Source organism: Gavia stellata, chromosome 3 (assembly GCF_030936135.1).
Source record: "Gavia stellata isolate bGavSte3 chromosome 3, bGavSte3.hap2, whole genome shotgun sequence".
In the NCBI taxonomy this organism is placed as follows: domain Eukaryota; kingdom Metazoa; phylum Chordata; class Aves; order Gaviiformes; family Gaviidae; genus Gavia; species Gavia stellata.
The window spans coordinates 79,077,773-79,091,686 of record NC_082596.1 but is presented as its reverse complement, the minus strand read 5'-3'; the positions used below and the strand labels follow the sequence as shown (position 1 = coordinate 79,091,686).

General features: G+C 37.3%; 1 protein-coding gene across 1 annotated transcript in view; it reads left to right on the top strand.

Annotated features, from left to right (window-relative positions):
- The window catches only part of SEMA5A (semaphorin 5A), a 345,320-nt gene that overhangs the window by 247,770 nt on the left and 83,636 nt on the right, over positions 1-13,914 (top strand). Inside the window, exons 13-15 of the mRNA XM_059836141.1 lie at positions 5,372-5,489; positions 10,750-10,931; positions 13,077-13,220. Coding sequence (XP_059692124.1) covers positions 5,372-5,489; positions 10,750-10,931; positions 13,077-13,220 — 444 coding nt within the window. The remainder of the gene's footprint in view (positions 1-5,371; positions 5,490-10,749; positions 10,932-13,076; positions 13,221-13,914) is intronic.

Sequence of the window (13,914 nt, the reverse complement as noted above, 5' to 3'; positions counted from 1 at the left end):
ACATCTGTATTCAGAGAATTGTGTGTTATAAACAATTTTACTAAAATGATTATACGTAAATTCCTGATTCTGGATTTGAAGGGAGAAGCTTGTAAATTTAAGGCTAGTGTTGTCAGTGCATGCTGCAAGATTGAATTACACCTAGATGGATTTTGATTGCCTTACTGAAATTCAAGTAGGAGGAAGCAATAGTACCCCACACAGAGTGGCTGAGATGATTAAAGTATTTTATTTTTCTTAACGGTACAGGCAAGGGTTAAGCAGGATTCTGAATGTCTGACACGCATCTTAGTTTGAGCTCCTAGGACTTTATAAATTGTCTGCCTACCATTTATGTTCCTCTGCATCATTCATCTATATCCTTAGATGCCCATTCTTCATTGCACTTATCTATATATATACACACACATACATATATCTACAAAACCAGTGGTAATGAAAACACCGATAGGTACCTGTATACAGAAGTCCAGTATCAGATTCGTGTATTCATTCAGAAGTAGATAACACAGTGCATTTGGAACATGAGACAGGCTTTTATCATCAGTTGTCTGTTCAAATTTGCAGTGAGGAATCTGGCTTCTGTGAAGTAAGACGGTGACTGCAGTTCAGTTCCTGGTATACAAAGTGTCAGATCACAGTTGACAGTAATTGGAATTAGGTAGGCATGGCTGTCTCAGTAGAAATTATTTGAAAGGAGACTCAAATATTCTCTGTGCTTCGAAATGCTGTGTATAGGTAAAGACAGAAAAATGTTTCATTGAACAGTCTCAGAAGATGCACCTCTTATGTTCATACATTCTCTGAATAAGATGTTACAGCTCAAGAGGACACCTGATTAGCACTTACAATGTATATTGATATGGGAACATATTCTTCCCCTGAAAGGAGATTTAAAAATCTCTTTGAAATAAATGGTATCAGGATATAGCTTTCAATCTTAAGGGTTTTTTGTTCTTTGGAGCACACGTAATGAATTCTTTTTAGTCTAAAATGGTATGGGGTTTTTTAATATCTTTTGGTCTGAATGGTGTTCATTTCTGCCTCATTTTCTGTCTGAATAAATCATCTCAAATGTAACTGAAGTAGAGCAGTTTTGCTAGCCTGCTTGGTGATGATTATAAAATAGCTGAGGAAAATGACCTGCTCTTGCTGGCTTGCTTTAGAGTGGGGTGACTTACGGTTCTGTTACTAGTCAGTCAGAATCCATTGTTTAAGCGTTGCACGACTGTCAGTAGGCATACCAAACCATTGCAGCCAAATGAACGCCTTGCAGGAGAGACACTCAACTACCTATCATTTACATTTGGTAAAAAATGTGAAATGACAACATAGAGGAAAATTAAAATCAATCAGTAGAAGCTCTTGAATGTTTTCGTAGAGAGTGCTGACTGGACAGGGTAAGTGGCATCAAGAGTCTTAGAGTGAACCCACTCACTTTTATTCCTGAATTTCCTTTCTGCACAAAATTGCCAGTTTTAGCAGTGCTGGGACAAATCTTTGAAGTCTTAGAGATGTGGGCTGGTGCCTACTGGGAGTAACAGACAAAACATTCATTTTCATCTCTGGTGAAACTGAGATTTAAGGTAGACTTCTTCCAGAGACAAGATGGCTAATATATTATCCAGTTCTGCTACTTCCAGTGTCACCATCTGAAAGGGCCCTGTCAACTGAAAGACCTAATACTAATTTTAAAATTTATCTAATTTTTCAACACTAGCATCTAAAATGGCTTTAATTTAGACAGAGATTTGGGAGGAGAAAGGGATAAAGTTGTGTAGTGGTATCTAATTTTCAACCTTCCTTACATGAATTTGTAAGGAAAGCCATTTTGTACAATTTCTTTTGTTATTTCATGTGTACAGTGAAGCTGTTCCTCTTACTGCTGTCTCTTGGGAGAGAGACTCATTAAAAAAGAGTTAAAACAAATAAAATTTTCATTGATGGAGCAAAGTAAAGACATGTAATTGTGAGTTAATAATAGTCCCTTTAAATTTCACATTTCAGCTAGAATTTCTGATATTTTCATACTTAGAAGCTTTATTTTATCTTCATTTTCTATCTGTAAACTTATTTTGTTATCTGTTTCTTTTCTTTTTTTATCTGGGCATAGTAGATCAAAATAATTAGCTGCTGTTATTACACCTGAAATTATCCCTCAAAGGAAAGAAAATTATTTTAAAAGGTGACATAATTAGGCAAATAGGGATAAAAATTTACCTGCATATTACCTCTCTTCTTCTTTTCATTTAAAAGAAAATATATCCACTTTTCAGAGATATTGGTGATCTAAGCAAGTGATCTGAAAGAAATAAATAAGAAAACCCTCTGAGATGTGAAGCAGGGAGGAGAACAGAAAAGGGCTGCTGTGCCAATACCTGAGAACAGGGCAGCTATTTAAGCCAGGTCCTGCCTCATTTCATGAATGTATCTGGCGTGGTGAACTGAAATGCCAGAAAGAGGGTGATGATGCTGAACTACACTTCTGTGATATGATTTTTCTGGCTGAACACAAAATTTCAAAAATTAAATTTTTTACAAGATGAGACTTAGGTATAATAATGACTGGGACAATCAATTAGAACGTTATTTAAAAAAAAGGAAAACTAGAGTTTCTCATGTGAGGAGTACTTCTCAGACAAAATTTCCTGTTGCTTTGTTTGGAATAGTTCATATGTTTCCAGGATTAATTTATGTATTGTAGTGTAAAGAAAAAAAAAATATTGAAGACTGTTAATGCCTCTCATTTTTGGAGGAAGTTCTTTGTGCTTAACCTCTTGTCATCTGCATGAGATTAGCTGAGTTATTAACTTCTTAAAATCATAGTTTTCATATGCTCGGTGGACCTTCTTAACTAAATTCTGAAAAGATTCACCTTGTTTTATCTTGTTGCCATGCTCTCCAAACCTGTTCACTTACTGAAACAGTGAAACAGCCCTGTTCAGTGTCCACGGAGTGATTGAACATGCTTTATCCCAGCAATGCAAGGACTTTTCAGCATTTTTTTAACTTTATTTCTTCCAGAAAACTAGGAGCTGTTCTGATACCAGGAAGTTAAAAGAATGTTCAGAATATGCTTTTGTGCCCTACTTATAACTTCTAAGTGACTTGTAATGAAAGGTGCAAGCCATTTTGATTTGCCCTAGTGGAAAGTAATGTGGAAACAAAAGCAAAAGAGGAAATGGGGTCTAAGAGCAGAGTGGGAGAAGGATCAGCTTACTCTCAGGAAAGAGGAACTGTGGTTCTAAGTGAAAGGATGCTGACTTTTAAAATATTTTATTTTTTAATAAAAAGTGTCTAAAGCATAATAACTTCATGTAAAAATATTAACACTTAACATAAAGGAATAGTGAAGTTGGAAAAGTGATCAATTCTACTTTGAGAAATTAGGACAGCTAAAGTTGCCAATTGTGCATTATGTCAGCCTTTAACTTTTTTTTGTATTCTTTTTTTCATAAAACATGTGCTTTATCAGAGATACTCTGAAGGAGATCACTGAACATCTTGTCTTGCAAACACTGGAAGGCCAAGACACTTAAAACTTGCTGTAATTTGCATTAATTGTCCTCCTCACTTTCTAGATAATTAAATGGAAACATATGCAGCCTGAGTTACAAAAATGCTAAGTGCTCACAGCTGCAAGAGCCATCAGTGGGAACTGTCTTCTGAACACTGAATCCCCTAAACCAAAAGCTTTATCTTCGAACTGACAGCCTAATTAGGGGTACCTAGTGAGTTTTGGCCATTATGTCTCCTGCTCTGTGCCCATTTTGCAGATGGGAACTATCCTCCCACATAGTACTGGCAATCCACATTGCCAAGTGTACTATAGAAACTAATTCTTTGAAATTTATAAGCACTAAGAATCCTCTGTGATGGTATTATGGAATAGCATAGTAGGGAATTAGCAAGTCTGTGTTTTGTCTGATGTTAGCGTGGAACTACGTGAGGAATGCCAGAGGTAAATAGAAATATGAATAAAACACAGGATTTGTGAGGACAGAATCACAGAAGGGTTGAGGTTGGCAGGAGCCTCTGGAGGTCATCTGGTCCAATCTCCTGCTCAAGCAGGGTCACCTAGAGCCAGTTGCCCAGGACTATAGCCAGATGGCTTTTGAATATCTCCAAGGAGGGGGACTCCAGAACCTCTCTGGGCAACCTGTGCCAGTGCTCGGTCACACTCACAGTGAAAAGTGTTTCCTGACGTTCAGATGGAACCTCCTGTGTTTTGGTTTGTGCCCATTGCCTCTGGGTGCCACAGGGCACCACTGAAAAGAGTCTGGCTCCCCCTTCTTTGTACCCTCCTTTCAGGTATTTGTACATATTGATGAGATCCCCTCTGAGCCTTCTCCAGGCTGAACAGTCCCAGCTCTCTCAGCCTCTCCTCATAGGAGAGATGGTCCAGTCTTTTCATCATCTTTGTGGCCCTTCACTGGACAGATGTGATGTGAACAGACAATTAAAGAGATAATGCCCATGGATTTGAGTTGAACAAGAATGATCAGTCTAGCATTTATAATCTAGACAAAATGTTTGAATGTATTAATTTTATGTGTAATTTATAGGGATTTTCACAAGTGTTAATTATATTATGCTTCACTATGACGAGACTTCCACATACTTTCTTATGTATCTTTAGCTATGAAGCTGCAGACCTATTCCCTGGACTGTTAATGCTTGACCTACCAATAGCAAAAGAAAGCTGCCATTTGATAGAAAAAAGAACTTCTAGTTTTCTACAGTGCGTCTTTCAGAGTCTGTAGGAAGCTGGACTACCATCCTTCTCTCTAACCTTTTTTTCCTCCTCATGTGCCATGAGGAGGGAATGTCTAGGGCAGCATGTGATGTGTGAGAGGTGTGATGGCAGCCACCAGCACACCTTTGAACTTATTTACAGGGATTCTATAGCAGTGCAGAAAACAAATCAGAGAGTTTTCTAATTAATTGACAAAGAGTAGACATTGTCATCTGATTTCTGACAAAGATGATAACTGTAATTCCAAAATTGATAGCAAGGACTAAGAACTGTAACTCCTGAAATCTTCTTTACTTGGAGCAGACAACATAGGCTTTTTATGAATTGCTGTAATTCTCTAGTAATTAAATACAATAAGTAGTCTTGATGACATACCATGCATGCAGCCAGAAGTTCAGCTATGCACTTAAAAGAAATGCTAGCTTTGTGTAGGCATTCAAATTAATTTTTCTTCTGTTTTGTCATTTCATCTGTGCCATACCACAACAGGGATCAATTTCACTATCTGTTTTAGGCCTATGAAATATGAAGAGGTGCCACATAGTTATTTAGAGATCTTTGGCTGGTACAGGCGAAGATAAATGTTCATTTTCTCTGATTGGTTTTCATTCACAGTGCATGCATTGGATCCCAAGACCCTTATTGTGGCTGGGACATGGTGATGAAGAAATGCACAACACTGGAAGAAAGTCTGAGCATGAGTCAATGGGAACAAAGCATTACTGTGTGTCCAGTAAGTCCAAATACATTAATTTATCTCTTAAAACTTTTGATTCCATGTGAATTTCATGAAAATGAGCTGTCATAGATTTTTCAAGCTCAGAAAACTGTATTTAATGCCATTTTCCTCAGGCCTTCCCATCAGAATTTAACAGGATATTTAGTTTCTTTTCTTTTTCTTATCAAACTACTTCTATAATATGATCAAATTATTTATAGTGTTTTCAAAGGGTAGTTGTTCTTTACCTGTAATGTCTGTGTTCCCACCTTGAAAGCAAATGTTCACTAAGATTAGAGATATTGACATGTTCCTCTCTGCAGGGTTTTTCTCCATTTTGTACTTTGAAAAAATTTAATCTCTAGTGGTAAAATCTTTTCTTTTAGGATCATTATTGCTAATATAAAAAGCCATATAACATCTTTCGAGGTCCATGAATTGGAAGGGTGAATTGTATGAGTTAAGTCTCACCCACATAAATTACAGGAGTGATAATTATAATAAACTTAATGTTAATATTTACAGTGGCTTAACGCTTCTCTTTAAAAATGGTTTTGAATAAATTTAATATAATAAAAGCCAAACAACAAAGTTGATTTATATCCCTCCTTTTTAATGTGGTTCCAGTGTTGTTTTAATATTTATTATTTTCCCTCACTCCAAAGAGCACAAAAAGAGGCTTAAGAATGGTTTCCCTTCTGCTGCTAAACTCTTTCCTGGGGAGACTCATGCTGCTTTGTCTTTGCCTTCTGCCCATGAAGAGGGAGCCTTTCTAACTCAATTCTGCTTTCATCGCTAATAAGGACTTCTTGAACTTGTCTCCACTCACCACTGGAGAACATGCATCTATGAATTTATGCTCATACGACATCCATGTTCTGTTCTCCATGTGTTTAACAAGCTCCTTTTAACATCTTACTGACACTCCTCTCTCTTAAGCTGGGCTCTTTTTAGTGAACTAGAGATGTGCAAAATTAGTATATAAGTTCTTCCAGCCTTCATTTGTGATCTCTACACATGTTGCAGCAGCCTCATAGATAGAAATCACTACACTCATTCCGAGGTCCTTGAGAATTAGCTCCTGTGTTCTGACTGTGTTTGACATTAAATAGTAATTTTTTAAACAATATCTTGTCCTGTCCTTTGCATTCATGCTCTCACATAGTGGGCTGATAAAATAGGCTTGCATTGGATTCATCTGCATTAGCATTTTAGCTCAAAACAGGAGCAACATTGGGGCAAATACTCTGTTTTTTCCCATCTATTATTCTTTGGTTCACATCACAAAGCAGTCTTGAAGCACACAAGCCACATTAACTTTCAGATGAAATTAAACCAAAAATGTGCTCCAGCTACTACTAGGCATTTGATCCACAGCCAGAGCGAGTCCAAAGTAAAGCCCACAAAATACATGTGGTGTATGTGTCAAGTCTTCAACACGAACTGTTTTATTTTCCAGATTTCCAGTTATGTGTGTACCACTTACTAATATAGACAAATCCATTGTCTCACGGAAAGTCTGGATTCAGTCACTAGTGCAGTCCTTGCCTCCCTGATTGGCAAGTAACTAGATGCACTGTACCGTATATTCATTTCCAAGTACATGGAGTATATCATATCTCCCTGGGGTAATCCCACAGGCTAAATGTGGTTATGTGGAGGGTTTGCTGGTGGCCTAGTTGGGTCACTGTTTTAGGAAGGATTACTGGAATGGATTGGTTGGTTGATACTTGCATGAGCAGTCTGCCTACTGCTTAGTCTTTGAATTCTGGCATTAGTCCTTATTTTCTTTCATAGACACAACATATGAGGCCAACAGGGGGTGGAGGGGGAGGGAGGATCGGTTTAGAAAGCAGAATTCAATTCTGTTCCGTTCAAGTGGAAAAACAATTATATATGACAGTTGTGTAGGATCTCACAGTCTAGTCAAAGCAGGGGAGCACCAAAGGATTGCTCAGAAATTCATCCACAGCTGAGAGACTTATTCTGCATATCACAGATGAAAAGATTTAGTGAGCCTCCAAAGGAATTCTGGAGTTGAGCGGATTGGGATTGTATGATATAAGGAAAAATTTAGAATTAACTGTCTAAATTGAAAAGCGTGAGTTTACCACTTTACTGTCTTAAACCCCTGAACACTAAGTAACACTATTGAACAAATTTGAAAACTTCATAGAAACTTTCCTCTAGAATAACACTGTATTCTGGCAAACTGTATTTTGCTTAGCAAGGTTTTCAAATATTTGTTTTTATAGCATTTTTATATGCTGTATTCACAGGATATGTAAACCAAGGTGTAATGAATTCAGTTCTGTAGGCAACTGAGCTATGTGCATCCTTCACATTTGCTATATATGTTTAAGATAATGTTGCAGGCAGAACATAACAGAATATTAAAAAAGTTCTACCCTCCCTCTTTTAGTTCCAATTGGTTAAAATATCTTAATTGTTAGTAAAACTACACTGAACTTTTTAACACTGTAGAAAATTTGTCAGATTAATGCATGACCAGTTTCTTCTAAACTCGGATCAGAGAAAGAGGCTTGTTTATACACTAGTTTAGGCCAAAATTAAAAGTTTGGCTAGTTGCACTTGAGAAATTATTTCCTAGGGAATTATACTTATTGGCATGTTATGGTCGAGCAGGGAGGGAGCTAGGAGAGGTAGCTGAGCATCTGTTTTACCGTCTCTCTGAACTTTGAAGATCATTTGTAACAAATGTAGTTATTTTGGTTATCTTGCTTTGATTTAATTCTCACGTTTTTTTAGGTTATTATTTCAGTTGGCATGACTACACCAATTGCGCATTGGTATAGATAGTAATTAATGCTATGGCACATATGTATCTACTTTGAGTTTCTTCCAGTTGGTCAGATATCCCTATTAGTCATCCAATATTTTTTATAGTAATAGAGGTTTATTGTTTTTCTGAAATATTTTCCAGTGGGACCACATGCAATCCATCACTTAAAAATATACTGTCTCATATTATCAAAGAGCTTTTACAAGGAAAGTAAAAGTAATTTTTAAAAAAGTTGGATTTTTTTTAAATAAGTATGCAACATGAAATGACGTTATTTTTACAGCTGTAGCAAACATTGCACGTAGGGAAAGAGTGTATTATGGGATCTTACCTGAATTCATTAGCAGCTTCAGGAAATACTCCAGAGCCACTGAATTCTACACAAGGTAATCTCAAACCAAGGAGCTCGTGGCAGATTTAAGGACTGGGTCACTGAAGATGTGACCTTGACTTGTGCAGAGGCACAAACCTGGAAGACAAGGTGGGTGCAGAGAGGCTCAAGACAAAGAGGATTGATATTTGGAGGTCATTAGGAAGGAAAAAGGGACTAGAGGTATCTGCAGAAGGGAAATGGTGACAAAACCAGGGTGGTAGAGAGGGAAAGCAGAGTGTAGCTGTGCCAGGAAAGTATAACCATATTGTCTGCTCGATTGTGATTGTCCCCTTGAGGTGTGTCAGATGGTGAAAGGTTAATGGGCATAGGTTCCGGTGAGGGCTAAAAGGCCCCTCATCAGTACATTTTGCTTTCATATAGGCCTACGATGAAATTGTTTGATATCACTTGTGAAAGGGAGATATTCAGAGACACAGAGCATGTGAGTCATGGGGAACAGAACAGACTGCAGTGGGATGATCTTTACAGGAGTAGGGGAAAAACATCAAGAAAGAGAAATCTGCTATCAGTATGTGCTTCTGAGCTCAAGCTTTCAGCTAAGTTTTATGAATACCTTCCCTGCCACTTGATATAAATTATGGTAACCATAGACAACTGTAGCTTTAGTTTATAATTGTAGGTGCAACAATAAAGATGCTTTGGTGCAGCACAGAAATAGAAAGCAGTAAAGACATTTTCACATCTCTGACATTAATCGCATTGAGGACATATCATTGCTAGTTTATGGACTATATATTTGTTAGACCATCAGTGTAAGAAAGAATGGGTTTACTTGTCACTTAGCTGGAAGTAAGTATTTCCTGTTGTCTTATGAAAAACAGCAGTGTACTCTGCATGAGCAAAAGTCAGTGAGTTATTTTCAATAAACAGCTATCAGCGGCATTTTTAGTAATGAATTATGGTTATGTCAGTTGTAGCTGGCAGAATATACACATAGCTGTACTGTGGAGAAGCTATATCTGTGAAAAATAAATCGTGAGAAATTTAATTAATAGTGAAATTATGGAACCTTTACCACAGTGGAAAGAATCAGCCAGCACCCAGCGTGGCAGTGGAAACATGTCTTGTGCTGTAATTATATCTCTTGTATCTTTAAATTATTAGTGAAATGTATACTTCCCTCACCACTGTTAAAATGAAACAACACTAAAAATAGCAAAGGGAGACACCATTTCAGATCTTTCATGACAATCTACAACTATAGTTCCTATTTCAATATATAAGCAAATGTTTAAGTGTTACGTTCGTACACATTTGATAAAATATGCATGACTACAACTGATACATATTTATTTTCATCTAAGAGTCAATTTAGCCTGCACTTGTTAGTACTGCTGTTTTGGCTGAAAGTTAAAATGTGACAATCAGAAGGAAAATCCTTTAGCATTTAAGTGAAAAAGTGGCCATCATTTCCATTTATGATCACAGATTAGTCAAGATTAACACCTTGCTAAAAGAATTAATAATATGAAAGCCTATCTTTGTTAAGAGAGCTGAATTCCCCATGTCCAGCCCCATTTTCTTTTTAAGTTCTGGTAACCATGGAGGCTGCTGTAATTTCCATTAGCAGCAAAATAGACACTCATCATGGAGATCTGAGGTTGATCCATCCAGTTTTGTTACCCTGGATTATTATCCTCTGCTGCCTCTTCCTTTTGATCTAGATTTATATTTCCACAAGCATTCTTACACATGCTGTTTTACAGTCAGTATCCAGGTTCCTAATCACAGGTAAATTTTAGGAAATAGGGAATACTATCATCAGAAGATAATCGAGAAACTGAAACTATACTTCCTGTTGAATCACTGTAGGCAAGCATGGTTGCGAAAGGTAACGATTAGTTGTGATTATTGCTATAGTGGTGGCATCCAGTGGCCCAGATTGGTTGGAGGTGGTGGGAATTATGCAGCTATAGAAATTATAAGGTGAGCTTGCTATCTGGAAGGTAGCCTCCTCTCCAGTGGAGGCTTTTATTGTTGGTGGCTGAAGGCTGTACCTCCATGTACTGCAGAATTAAGAGGTTGTATGAAGGAACTGTCAGGCCTCACGTAAGCCTTTCTGTTGTGTTTGTTTCTAGATGAGGAATCTGACAGTGGATGGGCATTTTGGAACATGGTCGCAGTGGAAACCTTGCACTCACACTGACGGTGCCAGTGTTGGCTCCTGCCTCTGCAGGACACGTGTGTGTGACAGTCCTGCTCCTCAGTGTGGAGGTTGGCTGTGTGAAGGACCAACCATGGAGATTGCCAACTGTTCCAGGTACACAAAACAATTTCAGGTTCTATCATTTATGGTTTAAAAGTTTTTAACTTAATCAGAATAGAACCTACTCTTTGAAATCTCATCTGCAATCCACTGATCCTGTTCTGTGCATGAAACAGCTCATAGCAATGGCCACAGCAAATGAGACATTAGAAAGCACCTCTCAGACTTTGGGGGAGAGAGAATGAGCCAGATGGCAAATAGTGATTTCAGATGCTGGGTACCAAACAATATTGTCTTCAGCTAATTTTAACAAAAGCTGAGAAAGAAAAAAAATCAATGTTAGGTAATATCCAAAGTATGATATTTTTTTCTCAGTTCTGTAAGTCATAAAACTGTTTTTCTGGAAGTCAGAACTGTTTACTTTTTTGGAGGTCTCATGTTACCATTGTATTCCCCCATTCTGCCTTGGGAAAAATGTTTTCATTGTATCTTTTATAGTTGTATCATGACATCTAGATCTATTACCAGTCTGCATGCCACTCTTTAGCCACTCTTTTGTCTTCCTCAGGTACGTAACCACTCCCAGAAAAAGCAGTGAGAGCAGATCATTTCAAAGAGACTCAGAACACTGGATATTCTGAACTGCATTAGGAGTTCATGTTTAAAACATTCTACATACTTGCAAGATGAAACTTATATGCTAGTGCATTCTGCTTATTTTCAGTGATTCTTTCTGCTTTTTGTATCTGCTTTTTTTTTTTTTAAACATCAGAAGCACACCATGGTAGTGAATAAAACTGATTATCCTTCTGCACAAGATAACTGCAGGCTCTATAAGTGGAAATAGTCAATTTTAGGGACATTATTAAAAGCATAACAATATAGTATATAACATCAGATCAGGAGACTGGTAGAAAAGATAAGCATGCTGTGAGATACTGAACAATCAAACAACGGTTATTGGCTGTCACGTTTAGAAGGGAATTTGGAACATGGTTTAGGACTTGAGTCACGTACTACCATTGGCAGTATTACACTACTATTTTAACATCTTACTTCTGTTAACACTGCTGTGTTAGTAATTGATTCCCAGAATTCATGGTTATCCAGATATTTTGTTCATTTTACCACTTGGATCAGACATTGCACTGACAGAGATCTTATTTTTTTGTCTGTGTTACCAGTGATTGCTGATTATTTTTTTCAAAAGCTTTTCTTCTGTGTTATCAACTCTTATATCCCTTACAATAACAACACATCAAGATGAGTGAAATTTAAATAGGTAATATTTGTGATATATTACTTGAATAAACTTATGTCATTTTTATTACTGGATTTAATTAGTTTTCATTGTTAAAAAAAAGTTATTTCAAAATCAAGTAAGGCACTATTTTAAATACTGCTTTTATGATGAAGCCTCAAGAACTCATTGTAGTTTAATTTTATTTTTCTTGATTTCTGTTTGTCTTCTACCAATACAGAAACTGCAAGCTAGTCATCAAAATGTTTTGGCAACTGCTTGAAGTGCATCATGTTTTTGCTTAGGACAGGGTATGAAATTCCTTTTGAGAAGTTTGGACTAGTATATTTTTTCTTAGGGTATACTGGGGACACACAGGAGTGTCCTTTCCAAAAGTTCACAGATGCAGAGTACAGCAAGTAAATTCGGCTAGCTTTTTTTTTACATTACAAATAAGGTATTTGCGCCTTATCAGAGTATCCTGTTGAAATTGCAAACTAATGCATTTTGACACTTACTTATTACCCTTTTTCCTTTAATTACTTTCTTTTCAGAAGAGGTAGGAAAACTCGACATTTTAATCTCCCTGAAAAAAAGACTCACAAATAATAATTAGAACAATATGTAATTAAAACTTATCTTCAGAACTTTGATACAGGAGTTTGCAGAGGAAGTTTACCCAGAATAAAGTTACCGAAAGCAACTAAATAGCTTCATATCTTTGTACTTAACTTCTTGTGTAATGGGGTCATTTTAGCAGTTGCTGATTACAAAGCATGGAATATGGAAGGATCAGAGCACCTTTATTTTAGTTCAATATTCTTTACGAAATGGAACACAATGCAGTATTAATGACTTCTGCAGAAATATTAATGGGCGAGATTCTGCTGTCAGTCACACCTAATCAGCCATTCGCTATGTATAACAGATGACAGAGCCTGAGCTTTTTATTCTACCAGAAATGGAGGCTGGACACCATGGACTTCTTGGTCACCTTGTAGTACCACTTGTGGAATAGGCTTTCAAGTTCGTCAGCGTTCCTGCAGCAATCCAACCCCTCGACATGGAGGACGTGTCTGTGTGGGACAGAATCGTGAGGAGAGGTGAGCTATCTCTTTTTTACTGTCTGTTTTAATTTCTTCTGCTCAGATTTATTCCACAGGACATTTTCTCCTTTACCTGCCTTGTTTTTCTCTTGCCTTTCCTTTCACTCTCTCTTTAACTCCACTGCTGGACAATAGCAGTATTCCCATTAGCAATGCCGTGGGTCTGCAGCGGTTCTTTCATCTTTCACTTAGCTGCATCTGTCCTGAGCCAGCTGAGAGCTCCTGGTAGTGCCAGAGAATTGTGCTGAAGCAATGTGCTGCTGTCCCTTGAGACCCTGAAAATTGATTCTCCTTGAAAATTGATTGCAGTGGGTTTGAATTGTAACTTGCCCAGCCTCAAGACCTGGAATTCAGAGTAAAATATAGTAAGGTCACAACACTATGTTACGGACGCTGTGAGTTCATTTCTTTTCTGTCTTAAATGAATTAAGCATCTATATAACATGAAAGGAAGTTTCAAGGGCTTTGTTTTATATTCGGTAAATATAATACACCTTGAACTCAAACATCTTTTAGTAAGGTTTCAGGGTTTTTTTTAAATTGCTTGTATATATATTAACCACTGAGCAGATCAAGTCAGCTCAGATTTTGATTTCACCAACTACTGCTTTGGTACCGGGCTGGGTATTTAGTCACTAGCTCAGAATGTAAAGTTCAAGCCTCTGATTCCATTTTACATGCACCTTAATGT